The sequence below is a fragment of the Sorghum bicolor genome, chromosome 7 (genome assembly GCF_000003195.3).
Source record: "Sorghum bicolor cultivar BTx623 chromosome 7, Sorghum_bicolor_NCBIv3, whole genome shotgun sequence".
NCBI lineage: Eukaryota > Viridiplantae > Streptophyta > Magnoliopsida > Poales > Poaceae > Sorghum > Sorghum bicolor.
In genome coordinates, this window is record NC_012876.2 from 1,522,722 (window position 1) to 1,548,603 (window position 25,882).

General features: G+C 41.6%; 2 protein-coding genes across 2 annotated transcripts; one reads left to right on the forward strand and one right to left on the reverse strand.

Annotated features, from left to right (window-relative positions):
• On the forward strand, positions 9,457–13,922 carry LOC8068567 (F-box/FBD/LRR-repeat protein At3g26920). The gene is made up of 5 exons (XM_002443718.2): positions 9,457–9,721; positions 10,022–10,137; positions 12,252–13,076; positions 13,166–13,318; positions 13,415–13,922. The coding sequence occupies exons 1-5, from the start codon at positions 9,646–9,648 to the stop codon at positions 13,781–13,783; spliced, it is 1,539 nt and encodes a 512-aa protein (XP_002443763.2). The 5' UTR covers positions 9,457–9,645; the 3' UTR covers positions 13,784–13,922.
• Positions 24,689–25,882, reverse strand: LOC8066097. The gene has a single exon (XM_002444879.2). It carries the CDS (start codon positions 25,706–25,708, stop codon positions 25,109–25,111), a length of 600 nt encoding a protein of 199 aa, XP_002444924.1. The 5' UTR covers positions 25,709–25,882; the 3' UTR covers positions 24,689–25,108.

Here is a 25,882-nt window from a genome sequence, read left to right on the forward strand (position 1 = left end):
TGCGCGTGGCTTTTATGCAAGCACAGGCACAGCACGGGCACGGCCGTGGCCCGTGGCCGTGTCAGGGGAGGACGGAGGACGTTGGGAGCTTGGGAGTGAGAGTAGCTGAGCTGGACTCAGAGAGTGAGGAGTGATAGGTGGGTCCGGCACTGGCAGGCGGGCCCTGCGTCGCCGCAAATGGGCCGGTGCAGTGTTTGGTGGGACCGTGGGAGGCAGCAGTGTGGCGTGTCAAGAGTGTCATGGCTTTTCAGCAGTTTGTCCAATCCGTTCAACCGGGCGTGGTGCCGTGCGCGGCGGCTGCCCTCTGCCGCGGTGGGTGGGTGACCACTGACCACAGCGACCAGCGTAGCGGACGAGGCGCCGGGCGGCCCTCGATGATTCGCTCGGTTTTCCGTGCGGCGGCGTCCTGGCCTTGGCCTCCCCCTCGTGCACGCCTTCCCGTTTGCCGACGGCGCGACCGCGACCCGGTAGCAGGTAGGACGGCACGTGTATATTAGTATTACAAGCGACTGCGTAGTGCGTACTACGTGCATGGAAACGAATTTACCCCTGTCGTAGACAGTTTGTATGTCCTCTGTCCCGAAAAGATTAATGATTCTAGCATCTACAATCACAGTCCTTTATACAACGGAGGAGGGAGTAATTTTTGTGACGGAGGTAAGTAACCTTGTTTTTATAGAAAGTAATTATAGTACTATATAAAATTTCTTACATAGCAAAAGACAAACCGACGACAGAAAAGAAGAAAAGCCGGGGAAACCCAACGAAGCAGGAAGTAGTCCAAACCATACGCACAGATCATGTTGCACAGCAACCATTTACACAACCACCTTTGCTAGCTACCACGATGAACTAATAAACCAAAACAGATAAGACTATGACGGGCTCTTGCTCATCACAGAATCCCTTCATCTCCTTCAATCTCCCATGTCCCATTCATGGGCCTCCAGAATTCCACCAACAATATCTTCGTCTTGCTGAATTTTGTCATCCTGTATAAGAGATAAGATGTTATATATTGTAATAAAACTTCATTAGAAAATCTTTGAAACTTATTTTTCTAACCGTGTCCACAAACTCCAGAGACACAAATCACAAAGGTGAATAAACAACTTGATGTGGTAATTATATATATATCACTATTATCACAAATTGACAATATATATGTTTCATGATTACTAATTAGTGGTGTACATATATCAATCCATCCTAAATTATAAGATATTTAACTTTTTTGACACTAGATTTGACAATTCTCGTCTTATTCATAAATTTATGTAAAATATCATTTTATTTTATTGACAAAACTTCTACAAGAATGGCTTTAAATTTAATGGTGCTTGCATAATTTTGTTTGAATAAAATAAGTGGTCAAATTTAGAGTCAAAAAAGTTAAACGTCTTATAATTACTATGTAGTTTCTACGCAGAGTGTTGGTTCCTTTTCTTAGGCATTTTGTTAAACAAATTGGGACTGCTTAATGCCTTAATTAGCAGGCGAAATATCTACCTTTTTTTTCCCGTCGACGGAGGGAGGGGCAGTAGAAATAATAACCAGTGTGGGATCCGTACGCGCATCGATCGGCATTGTACGTACGTACGTATACATGCCGCGGCGTGCCGTAGTGGGCCAAGTACGACGAGACCAAACGGCCGGACACATCATGTGCACTTGTGCAGGCGATCGAAAGAGGGTTGGGGTTGCGGGTTTCAACGAGGTGTGCGTGTGTCGGCAGCAGCCGGGCGGCACACGGAGCAGAGCAGAGGTCGTGCAAGCCGCAAGCGCGGGGCAATCATTTGTTGCCATGCCACCGGTCCGGACCGGTCATGATCCCATGCATCATGCATCCGCTTGCCTTTTTTGCTTCTATAAATTCTCACCGGTACCGGATCGGAGAAAATGTCGCAAGCCGTATGGGATAGGATCATTGGAATATAGGATGCTATACGTAATACACGTCCCATGCGTACGTATATACGATTTTTGTACGTACGTGGTGACTTCACCGAGCCAAAGGCATGCAAACCAGGCAGAAATATGCAAGGATTTGGTGATGCCATGTGCATGTGTGCTCGTCGCCCTCGCAGAGGCAACCAAAACACTAGTGTGTGTGTGTCAGCAGGTAGCTCCCAAGGGACGGGGACGTGGACGTGGACGTGGACGGCGGACGGCGTCCATCATCCAAGTCCAAAACGCAGCCGGCAGCGGCCGCGGTCGCGAAAGCGAGAGGTAGCACTAGCCACCAGCAGCAGCAGCAGCAGCAGGTCCAGTGGATACGATTCGGCGCGTCCCGCCCAGCGCCCATGATCCTGCTGAGAGCTGGACATGCACGTGATCCGCACTGCTCCAGTACGTGTGGGTTGGTTTGTTGGCTGCCTCTTGCCCGGTCTTGCATTTATGGTCTTTGGGTTGGGCGCTAGCGCTACAACTGCAGTAGGACTGCCGACCTCCTGACCTGCTGCCCGCTGGCGTTGTTTAGTTGGCAAAAATTTTGGTTTTTGGCTACTGTATCACCTTCGTTTTTATTTGACAAATATTATCCAATCACGGAGTAATTAGGCTCAAAAGATTCATCTCACAAATTACAGGTAAACTGTGCAATTAGTTTTTATTTTCGTCTATATTTACTGCTCCATATATGCGACTAAAGATTCGATGTGATGAGAAATTTTGAAAATTTTTACGAACTAAACAAGGCCAAAAAGCTTTTGGGCTTTGCACGTGCCTCCCGCGCGTACGGTACTAGTAGTATACTACTCCTACTATACCAGTACTACGTGATACTACGTACTCCCGCAGGTATAAACAAAAAGCAGATGGACGCGCGTCGCGTCAAAGCTCGCGGCGGCGTTGTGGTGGTGACAGTGGATTCTGCTGCAGTTTGTGGGCGTCGCGCCCGCCCCGGCAGCATGTGCTGCCGGCCGCCGGTGGCCTGTGGCCCGTGGGTGCGTCTCGCTAGCTGCTGCTCGTCTCGCGTCTGCATGCATGGCCTTGTTTAATTTTGTAAAAATTTTCAGATTTCTCGGCACATCGAATTTTTAAACATATGCATAAAGTATTAAATATAGACGAAAACAAAAAGTAATTGCACAGTTTAATCGGAATTGACGAAACGAATCTTTTAAGCCTAGTTAGTTCATGATTGGACAATATTTATTAAATAAAAACGAAAGTGCTACAGTGTTGATTTTTCTAAAAAAAATAAAAATAAAGGCCATACTACCACAGTTGACTCGCCTGAGCCCCGCCGCGCCTCACCCCCAGTGACGCCGTGATCAGTGACTTCCACCGATGCCTTGCAACTACAACAAATTAAAGGCGTCGTCATCGTTTTGTTTATCTAAGACCTTGTTTAGATGCGAAAACATTTTGAATTTCTTTAATGTAGCAATTTCGTTTGTTTGTGGTAAATATTGTTCAATCATAGACTAAATAGGGTCAAAAGATTCGTCTCGCGATTTACAGTCAAACTATGTGATTAGTTTTTGTTTTCATCTATATTTAATGCTTCATGTATGATTTGATGTGACAGAGATTCTTGAAATTTTTTTGATTTTTGAGGTGAACTAAACAAGGCCTAAAATAGGGGCGAGCCAGGGGAGGGCCACCCATGGTGGATGGATTTTGTGTGTTAGTTGGTGGTCGTCAGTGGGCCGTGGGCGGGCGGGGCGCTCGAAATCAAAGCAACTCGCGCGCACACTGCGCACTGTGGTCTGCCGGCCGGCCGGGCATTGCGCACAAGCGCTCGGCAGGCGCTGCCTGGCTGCCGGCCCGGTGCGTCTCGCGGACCGAGGCGAGGCGATGCGACGCCCATCGGCGCAAAAGGACCGGCGCCACCGCGCATGCCGCGCCGCCGAGCGGATAGCGGATCAGCCGCAACCGTTGCAGCAACCTGCAACCCGACTGCCGCCGCGTGGTTCGGGAGCGCAGCAGCAGCCTCCTGCGGTGGCAACGCCACACTCACAGTCACAGAGTCACCACTGCATGCAGCCTGCAACAGCAGTACAGCACCAAACCGTCAGGGATGCTATGCTGGCCTTGTTTAGTTCACCCCGAAATCCAAAAAATTATAAAGATTTCCCGTCATATTAAATCTTACGGCACATGCATGAAGCATTAAACATAGACGAAAACAAAATCTAATTACACAATTTGCTGTAAATCGCGAGACAAATCTTTTGATCCTAATTAATTCATGATTGAACAATATTTGTCAAATAAAAATAAAAATGCTACAGTAGCGAAATCCGATTTTTTTTTAAGTAAATAAGGCCCTAGTGTGCTACTGCTACGAGCACGTACGCTACATGAAACCGGCAGGCGGCATTCGTGGTAGACTACATAATTTTTTTTGTGTGTTTGTTGCAAGGAAAACCAAGAAAGTACGGTATATATGACTTGTTTAGTTCCACCCAAAAAACCAAAAACTTTCAAGATTTCCCGTCACACGAAACTTTAGACGCATGTACAGAATATTAAATATATATAGAAAAAGTAAAAATTAATTGCACACTTTGGTCGAAATTGACGAGACGGATCTTTTGAGCCTATTTAGTCCATAATTGGATAATAATTATTATAAACAAACGAAAATACTACAGTATCATGAATTTTTTCGCTTCGGAAACTAAACACGGCCATAGAAGTAGAATCCCATCCTTTCATTCGAATTTTGGCATTTTTTAGCATTCTTTTTCCCGGGCCAAAGCTACAATTACATGCATCCAGAGACGGCCGGCCGGCAAAGCAAACTGCATGTGGCGCGTGGCGTCGGGGCAAGTGCAGGACGCGAGGAGGCCGCCGGGCGCCGGGGCGGCAGGACATACTACTGTACACGTACATTAAGTACGCGACGCATCGCGTGCACGCACTCGATCAGGGTCGCTTGGCTTGCTGGGCTGGCGTTGGGATTCCGATTGATTCATCGTGCTCGTGCACACCACCCCCGCCCGCCACGCCATTTGTTTTCTCCACCTCCCATGCTGCCGTCTTTATTTACAAATCCGGTCAAATCTGCAGTCAAACCTACTCCTAACCCTTTTCCTACAGTAGATCCTTTTCTTTTAGCGTACTGCAGTACGTACCTTTCTGTTTTCATCGCTTCTGACTGGTGTGCAGTGCGCAGTGCGTGCCTGCGGTGCATGTCCGGGTGCGTGCGTGAGCGTGACCGCGCCTGTGACTGCCCTGCACTGTACTGGCAGTGGCATGCCGCTTGATGTGACGGTGCCACTGCATCGTCACAGTAGTACGTGTCATCGCATGCCGCCGGCGACATCGACATCGCGCGCGCTGTCTGCGTCGCTGCACCTGCACCTGCTCTGCGCTGCATCATGGCTCCCAGTCATTCACGGGCTCTCCGTGTCCAGTGGGCCGTGTCCAGTGCCGCCGCTGCGTTCCTCAGCTCACTGTTCCGTCTGCCATCGCGTCAACCGTATGCTCTCGATCACGAGAGAGGAAAAGAAAAATTTAAACACCTCATGACCGGCTCATGGTCATGGAGCATCACCCCATGCTTTTATTTTTTTCAAGGTTGCTAGTAGCTGTACAGTTATTGTGCGCCGGAATTGTTAGTAGAATGCTGCCTGCATGACTGCTTGTTCAGAACGCGTCGCGGGTGCGGCCCGGCGGCGGGGCAGCCGCCCGTGCAGGTCAGCACTCAGCAGGCTTGAGCATGCTACTATGCATGCTAGCTAGCTTCTAATTCTACTTTGCTTATATACGATGGTGGTTAATTAATTATAAATCGTGCAGAAAAGGGCACGTCTCTGATCAAATATCGCCCCCCCCCCACCCCAAAAAAAAAAACCAAAAAAGAAGAAGAATGATCAAATATGTTAGATCAGGCCAATTTGCCTAGTACAAATTATATAGTACAGAAAACTGAGTACAAACTTAGGGCGATCTGATGCATCATGCATGTCGGCCCAGTCCACCACGCTGGTGGCAAGGTGGTGGTAGCGCTTAGGCCGACTGGCCTTGCTAGTTGCTACTAACTTAATTGGGCGGCCCAGCTTTTACAAACAGAAGCCACGATGGGCTGCCGAGTTCTGTATTGATTAGTTTTTTTTTATTCAACATATAGAACCCATCCAGGCCTTGTTTAGTTCAGAAAAGTGAAGACTTTTCGGTACTGTAGCACTTTCGTTTGTTTGTGATAAATATTATCCAATCATGGATTAACTAGGATCAAAAGATTCGTCTCGTGATTTCCAGCTAAACTGTGTAACTAGTTTTTGTTTTCGTCTATATTTAATGTTTCATGTATGTGCCATAAGATTCGATGTGACGGGGAATCTTCAAAACTTTTTGGTTTTCGGGGTAAACTAAACAAGGCCCGAGTCGTGTTCTTTTTGAACTGGCCACCCATCTCCCTTGCGCCGCCCTCTCCTCTTCTCTCTCTTTCTCTACTTCAAGCTATGAGAGAAAGTAATGTTCGTTAATTTGTTGCGAGAAAAAATATAGATTTAGTTGATAAACTATGCCCGGATTATTTCACGGGGCTGGGAAGCCTTCGCACGACCAGGGGCACATGGCTAGTGGCGCAGGCACCCCTGGGGGGTATGCTCAGAGGAAGACGCCTGGTCGACGAGTGCGGCAGGGGCGGGGACGCGGGCTAATTTTCATCGATTTGTTTTTCTTTCTCTGATGATTTTGTAACTGTTTTGTGGTGATTGCTATGGAGTGTGGAGGTTGGTAGAAGAAACGATTTTGTCTTGATTTTGTGAATTTGATTTAATGAGTTGTTGCGTCGATGGATTATACTTATAGTGTGATTGGTGTCCGATTTAAGTTAAATCTATAGGCTCTGACGGGCACAACTCAGCTTCGTTATTGAAGTTGTTTTTTTTAAAAGATGAACTGTTTTTAAAAAGTTGTTTGACAAAATAGTTTCATCAATAACTAGAATAAGCTACTTTTTTTAGCTTTATCTCAATTCATATCTTTGTGAGAGAAGAACCATAAAATTGTTTTAAAAAAGAGTGTTTGATAAAAAAAAACAGCTCGTGGGCGGTGCCAAAGAGACCCATAGTAGGTCAGAGAAACAACGGGTTGGTCCGAACTCCATGTCGCAGTGTGGAGGGTACCTGGATGAAATAAAACTACCAGAATTTTTGCCTGTTGAAATAGATTCCTGCTCTTATCTTTTTCTATTAAGTTTAAAATTCCTATTCATATTAAGATATATTTGGATTATTAGGATTCATAGGTATTTAAGATTACCTTATTAAGAACATGTTTTGAAATCGGACTTCATATCATGTCAGACAAAAACTATTATAACTTGTATGAGCACAGTCATATATAAGTCTAGATCGAAGAAACTATCGACTATCGATAGTTAGGGAAGGTGGATGAAAAAAAGGATGGACAAAAAAAAATCTGAAATTTTGCTTGAAGGTATAGATTATTCTTTTTTTTGTTTTTATATATGGACAACCTTGAAGGTGACAATGGATCGGCGCGTAACAGCTTCTTGGCCCGGCCCATCACTCATCACAGTAAAAAGCCGGTTCGAAGAAGGAAAAAATTCACTTTAGGCTGAAAGTTCTAATTTTCATTCCTAAACTCTAAAATCGGATAAAATATATCCCTCAATTTTTAAAACCGTGCACATTAGACTTGGTTTTGAAAGCGGTTTTGTTTTTCCTTCTTATTTATTTTGGCTGAATTTTTTGAGAAATCACAATAAATCTATCCCTAATACTAAAGAGGGTTTTTTCGTCTGGCCTTTTCCGTAACTGTTATGAATTCAGTTTCCAAGATGATCAGATCCAACCAAATAGGGTCTTGTTTAGTTCACCCCAAAAACCAAAATCTTTTCAAGATTTCCCGTCACATCGAATCTTACGCCACATATATGGAGTATTAAATATAGACGAAAATAAAAACTAATTACACAGTTTATCTGTAAATCACGAGATGAAACTTTTAAGCCTAGTTACTCCATGATTGAATAATATTTTTATCAAATAAAAACAAAAGTGCTACAGTTCTGAAAACTTTTCAGTTTTTGAAACTAAACAAGGCCTAGAATATAAATTTCTTAGCATATGGTGAGTCAGAGTCCAGCACGACCAGAAGTTCCAAGAGGGTGGAGAAGCTCCAATGGTCACCTCGTCACGGTAGCGGACGACGAAGCAGTCACCAGAGGAGTGGCTGTATCATCTCAAAAAAACACAAGAACGAGACCAGGGAAGAAAATAAAAATAGAAGGGTACCATAGATATTCTATCCTTTTTTAATCTAATGACATATATTTAACATCATAAATATTTGTATTTGTCTTTTGGACAATGATAGTATCTGCATAATTTGTTAACCACTAATCTTAAAAAAAAATGTTTGCCACTAATCATTCCCGGTATATGCAATCATGATTCTTTTTGTCATCTTCTTGCTCTTTTTTGGCCTTATATTATCATTTCAAAGTGACTGTAAGGGCAGGTGCGAGCGAAGATGGCGGTGCCACACAAGAAGCTAAAGTTAGTTAGACGATAGTGGCTCAGAGTAGGTCTCCGATGGAGCAAAAAACGAGGCCGATCAATGGTGGCATGGGTCGAGAAGGTTTTTGTATGATATTTTGATGATACATTTCTGAAGTTAGTTTTTTTTTAAATTTGAGACCATAAATGTTGTAATAATTATTATAACATCCCATGTTTCAATTTTTCTCATCACCATTTTCTATAAATATTAGATAGTGTTTTCTTCCGTTGCAACGCACGAGCACATTTGCTAGTCACATAAAAAACATAAAATAGAAAACTCAATTTTGTTGAACTTCAGATGAGTAGATCTACACATTGAGTATATAATATAATATATTTTAGTACAAAATTTTTGATACGGTTTTAGATTTATGCTTTTCTGTATTTAATTAGACTAATTATAGCTACAGTTTCTATAGTCCAATTGTGATGAAATTTATATGGTGGGCTAATTATTCTATGCTTGAGTTGCAGTAAAAGATTCATACTCATTGGATCATGAATTACTTAGTTATAGATTTATTTAGGTTTATACTTGTTAAATCTTAATAAATCTATAACTAAGTTATACATGATCTAATGAGTATAAAATTTTCACCACAGTTTAAACATATAATAATTAGCCCAACATAAAAAACTCACCAAAATTTGACCATACAAACTATAGCTATGAATTATTTTAATTAATTATAGAAAAGCACGTATCTAAAGCTACAATAAAAACTTCGTACTAAAGCATTCTATATTATATGTTCGCTGTATAGATCTTCTTATATGGAGTCCAACAAAATTAGATTTACTATTTTATGATATTTATGTGTTTTACTATAATTTTATAAATATTCAGTCGAAAGAAATAAAAATAAAAGACAAAACTATCTCAAAACTGTTCATAACCATGTACACGGTTTTAAAAATTGAGGGATATTTTGAAGTTTAGAGATGAAAAGGAAACTTTTATGAAAGTTGAGAGACCCACTTCTTCTTCTTCGAAGAACTTGTCCAAAAAAAAAAAGCCGGTTCGAAGTGGAACCGTATCCGCCACACTGCATCTAGGGTTTGGCTGAGTTTCGCCGTCCTGTTCCGGCCCGCCGCCGCCGGTTGAAGTGATTGCTTGGCCTGATCCCGGGAGGAAGGTATCGTCTCTTTGTCGTCCATGGGGATGTTGGTGCTGAACCGGCTCATGTCCTTGCAGCGTGACCGGCAGCGGCGCCGGCAAATCCGAGCCCGGTGTAAGTCTCTTCGTCCTAACAGCTCCCTCGCTTTCAACGTTTAGTTCGGTCGATGATTTCTTCACCTAGTTTCTTTATCCAATTGACCTCCCTTAAAAACTTGGTATTTTTTTTGGCACGAGTAAGCAACGAGGAATTTTAGTTTGGAGACACGTGATGACTTGCCCATAGGTTCCTCAGGGGAAAAAGAGAGAGATGAAGTTAATTTTGGGAGGAGATCTCAAGAGATTGGGTGTTTTCGCATTTTCTTATATTCATTGATGTCTGGCCTACCATTACAGTCTTTCTTTTGTGTCGCAGGTGGGTTTACTACCACAACGGGTAAAAGGAAGGGATCACCTTGTCAACAAGATGACGATGGTGATTCTAATAAACCTCTCAAAATAACTAGAAGTTCAATCGAAGACCTTTCTGAGGTACTGAGAGACCTTATGTTTTGATGACGCAGCTTTATTACATTCCGAGCATAATATCACCTGGATTAATTATCTGGACTATGCTAGTTGCTAGGCTAACTTCATATTATGATTTATAAATAGAGAATTTCTTTTGGTGCTGTGATTTGGTCACATCCTACTCTCTTAATGAACTAATGAGAAATTTGACAATTTATTATTTTATTATAGCTGTAACTGTTGTTCTGCAAAGGCTGGTAACATGTCCAACACATCTCTCTGGAAATTTATGCAAAAGTGGGTGCTTTAGTACTATGTCCATAACTTAGCATAACTGTTTTTTAGTTATTATTATATACTCCCAACGTTCATTTATATAGGGTGTATTTTGGCTGTTTAAATTCAAACTTTGACCCACAATTAATCTAATAACATGTAAGCTATCTGCCTCAAAATTGGTATGGTTGGATTTAAAAGCACTTGCTAATCATTATATGATTTTGTAACTATTAGCGAACCATTATAGTGAAATATGACAATCAAAGGTCATTTTGTACTGTCAAACTACACCTTTTAATAATAATGAATTCAAGGATTATTAATTTGTACTGTCGTTAGTGATGTGCTGTAACCAAGTTCATACGATCATTGTTTCGCATATTCATTTCTCAAGAAACCTGAAAAATGGTTCTTTCCACCTGCTTTACAATCCTCTCTGAAGTATTGATCCTGCTATTGTGGTTTCTAAATCCATAAAAGAGATAACAGGGCTTCGCAATTGTGTTCTATATGTTATAGGATATATTGATTTTTTTTTGCTTTTGTGCAGTTTGTGCTGCCAAAATCCAGAACAAACTATAAATTGAACTCTGCATTCTTTTACCATTCACCTATTTCTTTGTATTTCTGGTCTTCTTTATCGAGGATCTCTTTGTCTTAGCCACCCAAGCTCATGTAACAGTCAGATTTAATTGCACGGGCTTCACTTTGTTTAATTTCTATGATGTGCTACTGTAGCCTATTCAGAATTTAGATATTAATTCCTGTTTCTTCACTGTTTTAACCGATTTATATCATGTTATTGCACAATAGCACATCATCCTCACAACTGCACCGAAAACACTGTTGTTCACTACTAAAATAAGCAAAAGGTATATTTTCATGAAGTTGTTAAATTGGGCTAGCTGTTAGTAACTGTGCTACTTTATGTTCCTCTGCCTTATATACCTATATAATGCAACACACCACATGCCATCGTGTGGAGTGCTACCTGGGTCACGGCAGCATGGATTCCCAAAGTCCATGCATTCCCATTTCCTGTCCATGCCCTCAAATCCAATGTTACTCTTGTGTCAGTGGCGGATATGGACCTAGGGCCACGAGGGCTTTGGCCCTAGGCGTGGCCCATGAAACCTGAATACCCCTTGAAATTTTAAAGCCCAACCTGGGGTGGCCCAAGCCATTCCACCCAGCAATCAGTAGCCCTCCCCAACAAAACAAGAGTCCGAAGCGCTTCTATTGCTTGTTCAGGCTGCAAAGTGTGTGTGTGTGTGTGTCATGGTCTTGTCCTCCCGCTTGCCTCTTTTCTTTGCTCGGGTAGCCCACTGCTGCTGCCAGTAGCAGCGACAAAACCCTAGGCCCATAGTACCACCAGAGACCCAAATGTAGAGCTGGCGCCAGCAAATCTATGAGCACATGCCGTGCTTGTGCCTTGCGGGCCATAGTCGGATGGCTGCTGGCTTGCCACGATTGACGCTGCTGTGCGCACCACCTGGAAGAGCGGAGTGGTTGCAACAGGCAGGTTATCCTTTGTATCCTGATTGCTAAATTGCATGTTCGTCAGTTGTGATGCATTTTGTAGGCTACACTAGAATCTTCATTTGTTAGCAATCCTCTTCCTCCCTCTAATAAAGCTGTGCAAGATGATTCCCATTCTGTACTTAGCTAAGGATTAGAATATCATCTAGATAATGCATTTTATAGTTTGCGTTTGTTTTCTATAGGTTTGTGACCGGTTGTGGTAGATTAGACATATAAATGTTGGCCGTAGGCATGAACATTCCATTTTTACTTCAACTATAGTAATGACCTCAAAATCTCAATGTTGATCTTTTATACAATGCTTGTGTGTGCAGGATATATTGTGTCACATACATTCCCTGTTGCCAATGCGTGAAGCTGCTAGTGCTGCTTGTGTAGCTCCTGCCTTTTTACGTTCCTGGAGATGTTATCCAAATCTCATCTTCAATATGGATACGATTGGCTTGAAGAAAAATGGGCGTGGAGAGAATTTTCACCACAAAATTGACCGCATTCTTAGGAACCACTCAGGCATTAGCTTGAAAACGTTCAATCTTGACTACACTGGCATGACGGGATTCAATGGCACTAGTTATTTTGATAGTTGGCTTCAGATTGCTCTTAAGCCAGGGATTGAAGAACTCACCCTCTTGTTGTTTAGATCACAAAAACAATACAATTTTCCATGCTCACTATTATCCGATGGGGTTCGAAACTCACTTCAGTGCCTTAAACTTCGTTTTGCTGCCCTTCATCCCACAGTTGAACTTGGCCCCTTGGGAAGCCTAACAAGGCTGCATCTGTCGTATGTGAACATTACATGGGATGAGTTAAAGTGCCTTCTTTGCAACTCTCTTGCTTTGGAACAACTAGAGCTGGAACGCTGTGAGGAGATTATTTGCCTAAAGATACCTTGTGCCCTGCAGCGGCTCAGCTGCCTTAGTGTTGTTGAATGCAAGAGACTGAAAGTGATAGAAAGCAAAGCTCCAAATCTCTCTAGTATTTCCCTTCGAGGACACAGGTTGAACTTTTCACTTGTGAAAACATTGCAAGTTAAGAAACTAGTGTACTTTTGTTCAAACTTTGTCCATGGTGCTCGTGCCAAGCTGCCAACCTTTATGCCAAATCTTGAAAGTCTTGTCATAATTTCAGAGGTTGAGGTATGTTCTCTACAAGATAGGGTGTTCTAAGCTAGTAATATGTATGGTTTACATTTTACATTTCTGATACATGACTTTTTTTTATGGAGGTGGTTGATACACCAATGCTACCTACCAAATTCCTCAACCTTAAGCACCTAAGCATATGGTTGTTATCTAGCAACACCTCCCGACTATATGACTTCTTGTCTCTGGTTTCTTTCCTTGATGCGGCTCCTTGCTTGGAGACTTTAGTGTTATCTGTAAGGTTCTTGCGCTGTTCATTCATTTCTTCATGCAAAGCTATGTGGTCAGTCTGGGTCCATTTAATTGAATCGTCTTATCCTTTTTATTGTCAGGCGCCTCAGTCAGATATGATGCATGAATCGGTTTTTGCTGATTCACAACTGAGAGACATGCCAGATCTCTGCCATGGCAACCTCCAGAGTGTGAAGATACGTGGTTTCACCTCAGCTAAGTGCTTGGTTGAACTAGCCTGTTATATTCTCAAGAGTGCAGTGTCACTTGAGTGTCTAACGTTGGACACCGTTTATGTCCCTAGGTGTGGTGGCAAGAATAAATATTGTGCTCCGATTGCTAATGATGTTCTTAAGGAAGCCCATAGAGCCCTCTCGGCTATCAGGACATATATTGAGAATAAAGTTCCATCTACAGTTAAATTAACTGTTCTGGAGCCTTGCAGCCGGTGCAGTGGCGGTGGAATATAGTATTGTGGTGGAAGATGGTGGAATGTACCATACTACCATTCTTTGTTTCTTGATTTTTTTATGGCTGTGTATATGAATTACGTGAACTTTGGATGGACCATGCTTTGTATATGAATTAATTATGAAGACTTATTTAATCTTTGCTTGCTTTTTTTTTGGTAGTATATATGTCATGTCGATTTGTCCGTGGAGATATGCTGTCAATTTGTGTGTATCTGCTTCATTCACACAAGATGTAATTCGCTACTCGAGGATGGACCTGACTGCAACACATGTACATGGCGTCATATGTCTGTATTATTGACACACCAATGCAAGCACATATAGCAAAAACTTTATACTAAAGCATACCATATTATATATTTACCATATAGATCTACTTGTGGGGAGTCAAAAAAAAGGATTTTCTGTTTTATGATTTTTCTATGATTTACTATTATTTTTTAAAGATCCAGCTGAAATAATTAAAAAAAAAAGAAAAAGACAAAACCATCGTTACTGTAGCAACCGTATTTGAAACCGTTCCAGGAAGGTAAAATACACGGTTTTGAAAAGTTGAGGGAGATGATTTGCTCGGTTTTAGAATTGAGGAAGAAAAAGCGAACTTTCGTAAAAATTGGGAGAGGAAAAGTACACTTTTTCCACACATCATCATCATCCTACATGCAGACTACCTGTCTGCATGCAATGCAATCGGTAATGATTCGACTCGAACGTCCGACGTTTTTCGGACGTAGCACATGACGATTCAATTGTCAGCATGCAATGCAATCGGTAATGATTCGACTCGAACGTCCGACGTTTTTCGGACGTAGCACATGACGATTCAATTGTCAGCATGCAATGCAATCGGTAATGATTCGACTCGAACGTCCGACGTTTTTCGGACGTAGCACATGACGATTCAATTGCCTACAGCACTAGTGCATCCTCATCCATTCATCTATCCACGATCTTATCCGCTCGTCGCAACCGCTCGTTCCCACAGCGCCTCGCTCCCTCCCGCGACGAACACCTGCTCGCTACAGCAGGCTCCGCCACGCCGCAGCCGCATGCCTGGTCCCACGTTGTTGTCCGCTCACTCGGCCCCGTAGCTCGCGCGCCTCTCGCCCCTCCCGTCGCCCGCGCCGCTGGCTTCCTCCCTGGTTGGCGGCGACGCCCTCACCCACCTCGGTGTCTTCCTCCTCCATTGTGGCATCTCCTTTCTCCCCACCGACGGTTTGTTTCCCTCCACCTCGAATCCTCCTTACCCCACCCCGGGCACCCTCCTCCCTCACCCCGGCGGCACCCTCCCCCACACTAGTGTCCTCCCCCATTGGGAGCCCTAATGCCCACAGATTCGGTGGCCATGGTGTTCTCCGCGCCAGTCTCTCTCTCTCTCTCTCTCTCTCTCTCTCTCTCTCTCTCTCTCTCTCTCTCTCTCTATCTATGTTGCAATTGCCCATTTCAATTGTTTCAGGAGTTTTATAGTTATGTTGCAGTTGAATTATATGGATGTTGTAAAAGTAGATTGAGGGATGTTGGACATGTTGTATATGTTGTAATTGTTTTCAGAGGCATGCTGCAATAGTATTTTTTTGATTGTTTCAGAAGTTGAATGCATTTATTTTGGATGTTTACGTATGAAATGGTTTTAAAGTGCATTTTCAGGTGTTTTTTCAAGTGTTTCAGTAGCATGTTTGAAGTGTTTCAATTTACCTTGACCTTTTGTTGCAACCGAAGTACATCGAGTGTTGCATCTCTCCTCTCACCTGCTGCATCATCTCTCCCGGAGCTGGCAGTGCATTTCAGGTGTTTTAGTAGCATGTTTGAAGTGTTTCAATCGTCTTGATGTTTTGCTGCAACTGTTATATTTTGATGTTTTAAAAGTAGACCTGATGTTACATGTCTCCTCTCCTCACCTTCTGCTACATCGTCTCTCTTGGAGCTGGTGGCATCCATACGACGCCACTGCTGCCGCATGCCCTTCCCCTCTTGTTGGTTTTGGCAGGCGCATGCCCTACTTGCTACGCGAGACGAATGTGGTGCTGCACGGCACAACAATGGCCTGCGGAAGGGGGCGCAGCAGATTGCTTGCATAGGAGTGCGCCTGAGATGGCATGCGGTGGGGGAGATGGGGTGTTGTGGAGGGTGGGATGCACACACACGTATGTTGGGCGCAGTTTTTTCCGTAGACGGATGTTGTTTTCGAGATGCATCCGGACACATCCTAGCGCCGGACGTCTGGACGCTAGGTGTACTGCAATGCAATCCAACGTGTATTGGGCCTTCATCTGGACAGCGCAGCAAATGCGAGCCCGGGCCCTTGGCACCCACACTGTTCTTCAGTTTCGGCAGATGATAGCGGTTCGAGCGGTGGGCGTCGACCTTGGCGGCCAGATGCTGCAGCTTTAAGCTCTGGGCATCACGAGTTTCTGCGTGCGCTAGCGCTTGTGTCCTGGCCGGCCTGGAAGCTAGCATTTCTCATGAATGATCAAACACCGTGGTACCCTATAATCGATCGAGTTTGTGAAATGAAAAAATACGATTATTGTGAGGGCACCATCAAGGCGAGAGCTGGCAATTTAGGCATTGTTTAGATCATTTTTTTTTTTTGAATTTTGACACTTTAGCACTTTTATTTTTATTTGATAAACATTGTCCAATCATAAAATAACTAGGTTTAAAAGATGCGCCTTATAGATAAACTGTGTAATTAGTATATATATATATATATATATATATATATATATATATATATATATATAATGCTTCATGCATGCGCAGCAAGATTCGATGTGGCGAAGAATCTTGAAAAGTTTTTGATGAACTAGACAAGGCCTCGATGCAACGCTCTAACCTCAGGAAGTCGCCTCAGCCGTAGCGCCCGTGAAGACAGCCGGCACGCGGTGGCGCGGCTTCCCTACTCCCCACGCGAAAGTGCAGTGAGCCCACCAACCCCCTCACGCGGCGGCGCGGCGAGGCCACTGACCGGTCGGCGGCGGGTGCTGCCTCTTCTCCTCCTCCACCAAATGTGCTCCCCCGCCCACCGGATCCCAACACGACACTCAGTCCCTTGCAGCAGTCATCTCCGTCTCGCGTCCATCGTAAATAACTTTCACTTATCAAAAGCTGTTATATGAGTGCTTTTAATAGAGACTCAGGCCTCGTTTAGTTTACCCAAAAATCAAAAACATTTCAAAATTCTCTGTCGCATCAAATCTTGCGGCACATACATAGAGTATTAAATATAGGCGAAAACAAAAACTAATTACACAGTTTAACTGTAAATCGCGAGGACAAATCTTTTAATCCTAGTTAGTCCATGATTGGATAATAATTGTCAAATAAAAATAAAAGTGCTACAGTACTCCGAACCAAAAAAAATTTTAGGAACTAAACAATTGTGTCAGGGATAATCAAAGTCTAAGCTGGTGAATGATTGCATTTTCAGAAGCTAGCGAATGATTGCATTTAAATATGCCATATCTTTATTGCTATGGCCTTGTTTAGATGCGAAAAGATTTTGGATTTCGCTACTGTAGCACTTTCGTTTGTTTGTGGCAAATATTGTCCAATCATGGACTAAATAGGATCAAAAGATTCATCTTGCGATTTACAGTTAAACTGTGCAATTAGTTTTTATTTTAGTCTATATTTAATGGTTCATGCATGTGCCGAAAGATTTGATGTGATAGAGAATTTTGAAAACTTTTTGATTTTTGGGTGAACTAAACAAGGCCTATGTCGATGTTCAGTAAATCAGGGCTGAATCTTGTTATTGCAGCAACAGAGAGGGCTAGATATAAATGTATAAGTCTGGGCCTTGTTTAGTTCACAAAATATTTTGTAAAATTTTTCATATTTTTAATCACATCGAATCTTGCGGCACATGCATAAAGCACTAAATATAGATAAAAGAAATAACTAATTATACAGTTTACCTGTAGTTTGCGAGACGAATCTTTTGAGTCTAGTTAGTCCATAATTGGATAATATTTGTCAAATACTAACGAAAGTGCTACCGTTCATATTTTGTAAAAAATTTTGGAAGTAAACAAGATAGGCATAACTCAAATATAAGAGAAGGTTCTAGAAATACATGTTTTCTACTCTGAAAAACGGAAAGTCCTTTATACTAGATTATGCAATGCTCTTAATGTCTGTGCACGCACCTCTGTCGCTATTAGCCATTGTGTAACACACTTCGCCCGCAGCACAAGCCCGGCTCAAGTTAAGTCCAGGTGTTTGTGACTTGTGAGTGCCATACTATATTCATGATCCTATAGCAATAGAGAGGGCTAGATTTAAGGACAAGACTTTCTTAGAGTGCTAGGCATATCTAGAAGAGAAGGTTCGAGAAATACATGTTTTCTACTCTAAAAAGTGGAAGGTTCTTTATACTTTGACACCTATTTTCTAAAACATGCTATAGGTAAGCTGACAACATCAAGAGCTGCTAAAGTGTTCCATGTTCAGGTGAACTATTATGATTTCCATAGGTAGTATGCTCTAAGGAATAAATTGTACGTTGCTAGATCAAGTTTATTTTCTGTGATTGGTAATCAAGCCTGTAGTGTATGGATCATCATTCAAATTGGTTATGTAGTCAAATTGTTTTTATGCTCATAAGTTATAGCTGTTTTGCTTGTTCTTGAATTAGGGACAGAAAGGGTTTGAATAGCAAGAGTTCTGAATTTTGATGTGTGCAGACTGACAAGTCCTTGGCTATATTCAGTCAATGTATTCTTCAATTTATTCTGTGCAGACCACTCAAAAGAAATACAGATATCTATCTAGGTTGTGCAGGTGCATACTGTTTTTTGTTCACTCAAGTATTTGTGCTTTCATCAAAAATGGTTTTTGTTTAATCTCTATGGTTTATATACACCTTTACTTTTTTACATAGACTTTGATGTAGGCCTAAATTTTCATATAAATGTGTAATCAAATTGTTGCGATTTCAAGAATATGTTAGAAAGGTGTGCTCTATTCTTGTGTTTTAGTAATCAGGAGCACTATTCGCCTAAACGGCCATTTAGACCATTTAATCGCCGTGTAAACACTACACAGTGGTATACTGTTTTCGTTTAATCATCCATTTAGCCCATTTAATTGACCATATAGCCCGTTTAATGGACTGTTTACCCCGAATAATGGCTAAACAATCGGTGACCGGCTGTTTATCGTTTATCGTTTAGGAAAACATTGATCAGGAGTAACTCCACATAAAAAGGGTCTTGGTTGGCATTTGAATTAATGAATCTGCTAGACTTAACATTACTCTCCCCGGTTGGTTCTGGCTAATAGTATTACCTATTTTGTAGAGGTTATCTACTTTGTTTAATAGATGATATCAGTAGTTACAATGTTTCACAACTGGAGCTGGACTTAGAGTAGTATGGGCTTCTATTTGGCAGAATACCAGATATAATATGGATTCCTATTATTTTTCATTTCCAATTATTAGGCTCCTTATAGCTGTCATAGTTGTCGCCTTTGTGTCTTCTGAAGAGGAGATTGCATATTTGACACTTTCTTGACACATACCCCACCCCAATCTGGGACTTGCTGTTATAAAACATGACCTGGAAACTTTCTCCATGTTTCTTCAAACTATATTGTAGTCACTATATTTGCAGTAACCCAATAATTTAGTTATAACTTTTCAAAACTTATCTAATAATTGAATAATTCAGAGCTTTAGTTAATAAAATATATATAGCTCTACTTTTTCTTCCTACTAATCAGTGAAGACCCCATCAGTTCCAATGCATGATATTACCTTTTACACTTATTGGGAGTTTTTACTTTTAGAGAAAAAAATGTACACACACATAAGCTGCTTGTGATTTTTAATGCATTGTTTCCCTGATGGGGTTTTGGACTTTGGTCAATAGCCACGACAACCCTGTCTGATTCGATGTAGGCCGTGGTTCCAGCGCTTCCCCATGTGGCCATGTGGTCATTCTCATTTTTTGTTGAAACTGCAGGGGTTTATACCTCTAATGGTCATTCTCACTTGGTTTCTATACGCATGCTTCATAATTTCATTTATGTGAATTTTGCCCCTTGATTTTTTTCTCTTCATTTCTCGTAGATCAAAAAGCAACGCTGTTCCCTCTTCTCAGTAGGCCTTTTTAGTGAGGATGCGGCATTGCTGCTGGACCAATGCTTCCAGGAATGACCAAGATAGTGAGTTTTCTGTAAAATCAACCTCCTCAAGATTTGCCCGATTTCTGCTATTACATGAGATGAAATCAGATATCTTGTTGCTAGGTTGTCAAATTATGCAGATGATTTTGGCTATTGTTGAGTTGCAGTCTCACCATGGTTGTTCCGCAGAGCATGAAAATATATAATTACGAGGTGGATGGTGATCACATTGAGTGCCTCGACCATCACCTCAAGAAAATAGTGCTAAAAGGTTACAGAGAGCGAAAACATGATATGCAGCTAGCCATCGATTTCAGATTACTCGTGAATTAGGTTTATTCATTCATTGAATTTCTGGATTTAATTGGTGCAAAATTACAATATTACTCTGAAACAAATTCTCTACAACTAAAACACGGCAAAAACAACCGTCCACTGTGAAGTCTAATCAATTTTATTACAGTAAACAACATGAATGTCTAATAAATGATCCAAATAAAACAGTTCAGGGCCTACTTATCCAAATATATCCATTAATAAGCATATATCTTTTAAATTAAGATTTAGGTTGGAAATTTGGTTCTGTGGTCTTTGAGTGAACATGTAAATACCTCTCCTAGTAATTGTTTTTTTAGTTGGTTATAGCGTAATCCAATTTCTTCAGTCATAACTGTTACTTGGTTGTGAGTGTTTTCTCTGATCCTCAATTGAAGACAACTTAATTTCTAACCTTGAGTGTTTGAAATCTATTCTATATATTTCTTGATTCACTAAGTAATTAGTTTGTTCTGCTAGCTAGGCTATTTCATTCTTTGATTAAAAAGAATCTGTTATCAATGATTGCTCTTATGGATTTGTTCTAACTTCAATCTAGCCTCGTTTACTGATGACCATTGCTATTTAAAATTGTTAGATTCTGTTTTTTCGTCTTATGGACCATTGGGCTGAAGCTAATTGTGTGATTCTTCATGAAGGCTTAAGAATCACATGGTTCTGGTATTTCCATGGCAAAACCCAAGTTATCTCAGTTAAACTTCTATTGTTAGTTAGCTAACGAATGAATCTCAAAAAATGTAGAGGGTTCAATCTCTTTCACGTCTAACTATTGTTAGTTTGCTAACAAATCAATCTCACTAAATATACAAGGTTCAATCTCTTTTTGGTCTGACTACTGTTGGATTTTCTCTCAATGATAGGAGCTGGGACACCAATGGAGATACTCAAGGTGAGAGGTGGCTGTGAGGAGGTTGTTGCTGGCACGCTAGCAGCACCTTGAAGCAGACCAGCACCAGGGTGGAGACGAGGAATGAATGTTGAGGGCAAGAGAGAGCTGATGAAGTTGCACTAAGTCACTCGGATCCTTTGAGAAATAAGGTCGTAGGCATCCGATTGCCCAGCATACTCGAAAACCGTTTCTACTTATGTGAAAGACAAAGTGTTTCTATTGCTACATGTCCAAATAAATATTTCCTATGACAAAGAATGATTACAATTTGTTTTTCTCGTAGTAATGCATGGGCAAAGATACACCTGACGTCTTTGTTTCTTTTTCAAAGAAAAAATCGGTGTCAAACATAAAGACTACCAAAAAGAAATAAAAATATGGTGTCACAAAAGCTAAAAATAAAATTGATTATGTAGTACAGAACGAAACAAGAATTATTGGTCACAGACTTATAACGTCGTCATTTTATACCTGTTGTAATGCACGGACATTTACCTAGTTCATTCAAAAACACGAGAACAGTTATTCATAAAAGAGCAGTTGTAAGATTTTGGCACATATTGACAAAAGAAAAGCCATGAGATTGAGTTACACACCTATTTCCTTCCACTTCAGGACCTTCTGATTCCATTTTAATTGCAGATATAAGCTATATCTTTCTTGCGAAAGGGAGAGGCTTCAACAAAGCTCAGAACAATCTGATGAAAGACAAATCAATCAAATCCAGATATCCATTCATGACACTGCAAAACAGATCTAGTCCACGGGACTTACGCGGGTGAAAAGGGAGTGCAAAAATCGGTAGCTAGCGATCGACCTCCTCGGACGAACTCTACCCCTTTTTTTTTTTTTTCCCGCGGCGTCCACAATCATCCGCCAGTTTTCTGTCCACCTGCGTGCTAGCTTTCTGTGCAGATGCGTGGTAATGGGCTGAACAAGGCCAGCGTGACAGTGGGCCGATGGATAGTATAGCCATGTATTTTCTTTGGGAAAAGGTATATTTTTACTCGTCTAACTTTTGCGATAGTCCGTTTTTTCTCATTTTAACTCTAAAATCAGATAAATTATCTCTCTTAACTTTTCAAACCATGTGTTATACCTTCTTGAAGTGGTTTGAAGGCGGTTTTGCTATAGTAAAGTTGGTTTTGTCTTTATTTATTTATTTATTTAGGATAAATCTTTAAAAAAATTATAGTAAGTTATATAAAAATCATAAAATAGAAAATCTAATCTTTTTGACTTCACATGAGTAAATCTACATATTATAAACATATAATATAGTATACTTTAATACAAAGTTTTTGCTATAAAGGTTTGTCTCTTTTTGGGCTATTTTTTAAAAAAAACATAGTAAATTACAGAAAAAATAGAAAATAGAAAATCTAATTTTATTAAACTCCGCATAAGCATGTTTATACAGTGAATATATAATATGATATGCTTTAGACTTATATTTTTTCTCTAATTAATTAAAATAATTTATAGTTACAACTTCTATAATTATTTTGCTAGACTAAAGCATACTATATTATATATTCACTATATATATCAACTTATGTGAAGTCCAACAAAATTAAATTTTTATGTGATTTATTATGATTTTTTAAAGATTCTGCTAAATAAATAAAAAAACAAAACCTTCGTAGCAATAGCCGGCCGGGTAAATGAGCGCACGAATAGGCAACCGCATTTACTGAAAGTGACGCCGGAGGGACAACGGTCGGACCAAATTAGGGCTTGTTTAGTTTCAATTTTTTTTGAAAATCAACACTGTATAACTTTTATTTGTATTTGACAAATATTGTCCAATCATAAACTAGCTAGACTCAAAAGATTCGTCTCGTCAATTCCGACAAAACTGTGCAATTAGTTTTTATTTTTATCTATATTTAATACTCCATATATGCGTCTAAAAATTTAATGTGACGAAGAATCTGAAAAATTTTACAAAACTTTTTGGGAACTAAACAAGGCCTTACTGAGGGGAGGACTGACATCTCAAAGTTGTTCCACCGAAGAAGACGTGTCATCTCTTAGTTTAACGAAATCAGAACTCGCTGTACATGCAAACGATTTTCTAGGTAGTTTCGTCTTAATTTTGAGCTAAAATGGTTCGAATTTCGTTCTGCCATAATCAGGACCGTGGCTGTTGCATGGCCTTGCCCTCGGCCAAAAATTTTTACAAAATTTTTCAGATTCTTCGTCACATCTAATTTTACGACATATACATGGTATATTAAATATAGATAAAATAAATAACTAATTATACAGTTTAACTGTAATTTGCGAGACGAATCTTTTAAACCTAGTTAATCTATAATTAGACAATATTTGTTAAATACAAACGAAAATGCTACCGTATTTATTTTACTAAATTTTTTGAAACTAAACAAGGCCCTAACTCAAGGAAAACAACACTATTCAGTCAGCAGCATTTCAACATCAATGCTGCCATCGCAAGCATACGTGTCAATACCCCAAACGCCATAATTTGTAGATACTCTGCTGGTGCTTGAAGACACGAATAGTAGTACATGCTGTAGCTTCTAATAATACTAGGAGTATCTTGCAAGTAGCATGGCATCTCTGTAAGTGCACGCACTTTTGACATCATAAATTCTGCTAGGCATTGTTGCCGCCTTGTTTACTGCCTAAAATATTTTGCAAAATATTTTAAATTCTCCATCACATTAAATCTTGCGATACATACACGGAACATTAAATATAGATAGAAAAATAACTATTTATATAGTTCGCATGTAATTTGTGAGACGAATCTTTTGAGCCCAATTAAACCATGATTGAACAATATTTGTTAAATACAAACAAAAATACTATAGTAGCATTTTGTAAAAAAAAAAATTTAGGAAGTAAACAAGGCCCAAGGCTAAAACAAGGCTCTTGGTGCATGCTTGGCTTTTGTACAAATTCCAGCGCAAAGAGATCACATGGATGAGGAAAATAGTCTTGTGAAGCCATCTTACAACACATGCATATACTGTAGTTAACAAAGAACAAACTAAATCAGATCACATAATGATTGGAAAATAATTGCTAAATACAAACTAAAATACCAGGCATGCATGCACTGCACAGGAAGAACACAGTAGCGCTTGTGCTGTCAATATTCGGGATTGACGTACATATCGGTCGATCGAAGCGATTCGCTGAAAGGAATTTCACAAAGTTCTACTAGTATTCAGCAGGCCACATTCATATGAGTGGACTGAGTTTATTAGTCTTTCCATAACCACCGCTTGTGGTAGAGTAGTACAGTACTACTAGTAGGAGTACTACTTTATTTTATTATTACTGAAAGGCTGAGATTGACTGCATGAAAACATTATCGTCAGACAAACTTAATCTCCAATCCCAACGGAAACATTATCGTCAGACAAACTCAATCTCCAATCCCAACGAACAAAAGAAGAATCATTCACTCTGACAGATGCAGAATCAAATCTGTCTCCAGCTTCGAGATCAGCATGTAGTAATCGTGAGCAAAATCTGGTGAACAAAGGCAGGCAGGCAGGCAGGCAGGCAACAATAACAAAGCACATCAATGATGATTGATTCAATTTGATTTATGGTATTCCTGAGAACAGAACAAGACTGACGAGCCGAACAAATGAAAACTATTGAGGCTGTACTCCCCTTCACCCACCAATCTATGTAGTATTCCCCCCCTCCCTCCATCCAGTAACCATATCCATAGTGATTTTTGACTGGACTTGATCATAACTACTATATACTACTACTGATGATGAGACGATTCCCATTCCAGAGACATCTAACTGCTGCATACTACTACTGCTACGAGTGGTACTCCTATCGATATCAACAGAATGAAGACGGAAGACGGAAGACGAAAGGCAAACATCCGAACACGACAGGACACGGGTACGGGTCTTGTGTTACCAGGCCGATCTACTTTCCGTCGCCGTTGCATGCGTTGCCAGGCCGATCTACTCGCTTTCACCACCACCATCGGCTTCGTCGCTGTCGCCGCCGTCGGTCTTCTCGTCGTCCACGCCCGCGTCCTCGTCCTCGTCCTGCTTGGCCACCGCGGGGATGTTCACCACAGTACCCTTCAGATCAACGAGCCGCTTCTCGATTGCAGCGATGTTATCCGTCAGCCACTTCACCCCCTTGGTTCCACGGTTCAGGTGGCTTGCGTGGCGGCGGAGAAAGTTGGAGTCGGCGACGGCGACGGCGAAGAATGCGCCATTGACTCCGTCGACCTTCCGCCCCAGCCGGCGGAGAGACCACCCGTAGCGGGTGAGCAGTCGCCCCCCGGCTGCGCTCCGAGGGTCCGCCTTCAGGAGAGGAAGGACGACGTCGAGGAGAATGTCCGCCTCACAGCTCACCCGAGCCAGGTGGCGCAGCTTCTGATCGCGGGCAACGTTCCACTTCCCGGTCGCCGTCGTGATGAGCTGAAGCAGCGCCGGCGCCTGGCGAATCTCCACCGACTCCACCACGGCGTCGACGTGCACCAAGCCGAGGTCCGGCAGCAGCACCGCGTCGGCTAGCCCCTTGATCACGAAGCTCCCGTCGACCACCTCCATCTCGCACCTACTGCCGGCTCCCGGCCCGCTCTTCCTCCGCGCCGGTCCCCTTCCCGCTCTCTTCCTCTCTCCGGCCGGCGACTTGGATTTTGAATCTGCTGGTGGTGGCACGACGGTTACGCGATGTGACACTGCAGCGTGGGTCCCGTTATATAGCACGGGAGGGGGACGAGG

What these genes read in the sequence shown, in the direction of transcription:
- LOC8068567 (XM_002443718.2), top strand. Translation starts at nt 9,646, where the DNA reads ATGGGGATGTTGGTGCTGAACCGGCTCATGTCCTTGCAGCGTGACCGG. An exon ending in CCGGCAAATCCGAGCCCGGT is followed by an intron (nt 9,722 to 10,021) that starts GTAAGTCTCTTC and finishes TTTGTGTCGCAG; the next exon opens with GTGGGTTTACTACCACAACG. An exon ending in TCATAATTTCAGAGGTTGAG is followed by an intron (nt 13,077 to 13,165) that starts GTATGTTCTCTA and finishes TTTTTTATGGAG; the next exon opens with GTGGTTGATACACCAATGCT.
- LOC8066097 (XM_002444879.2), bottom strand. Translation starts at nt 25,708, where the DNA reads ATGGAGGTGGTCGACGGGAGCTTCGTGATCAAGGGGCTAGCCGACGCG.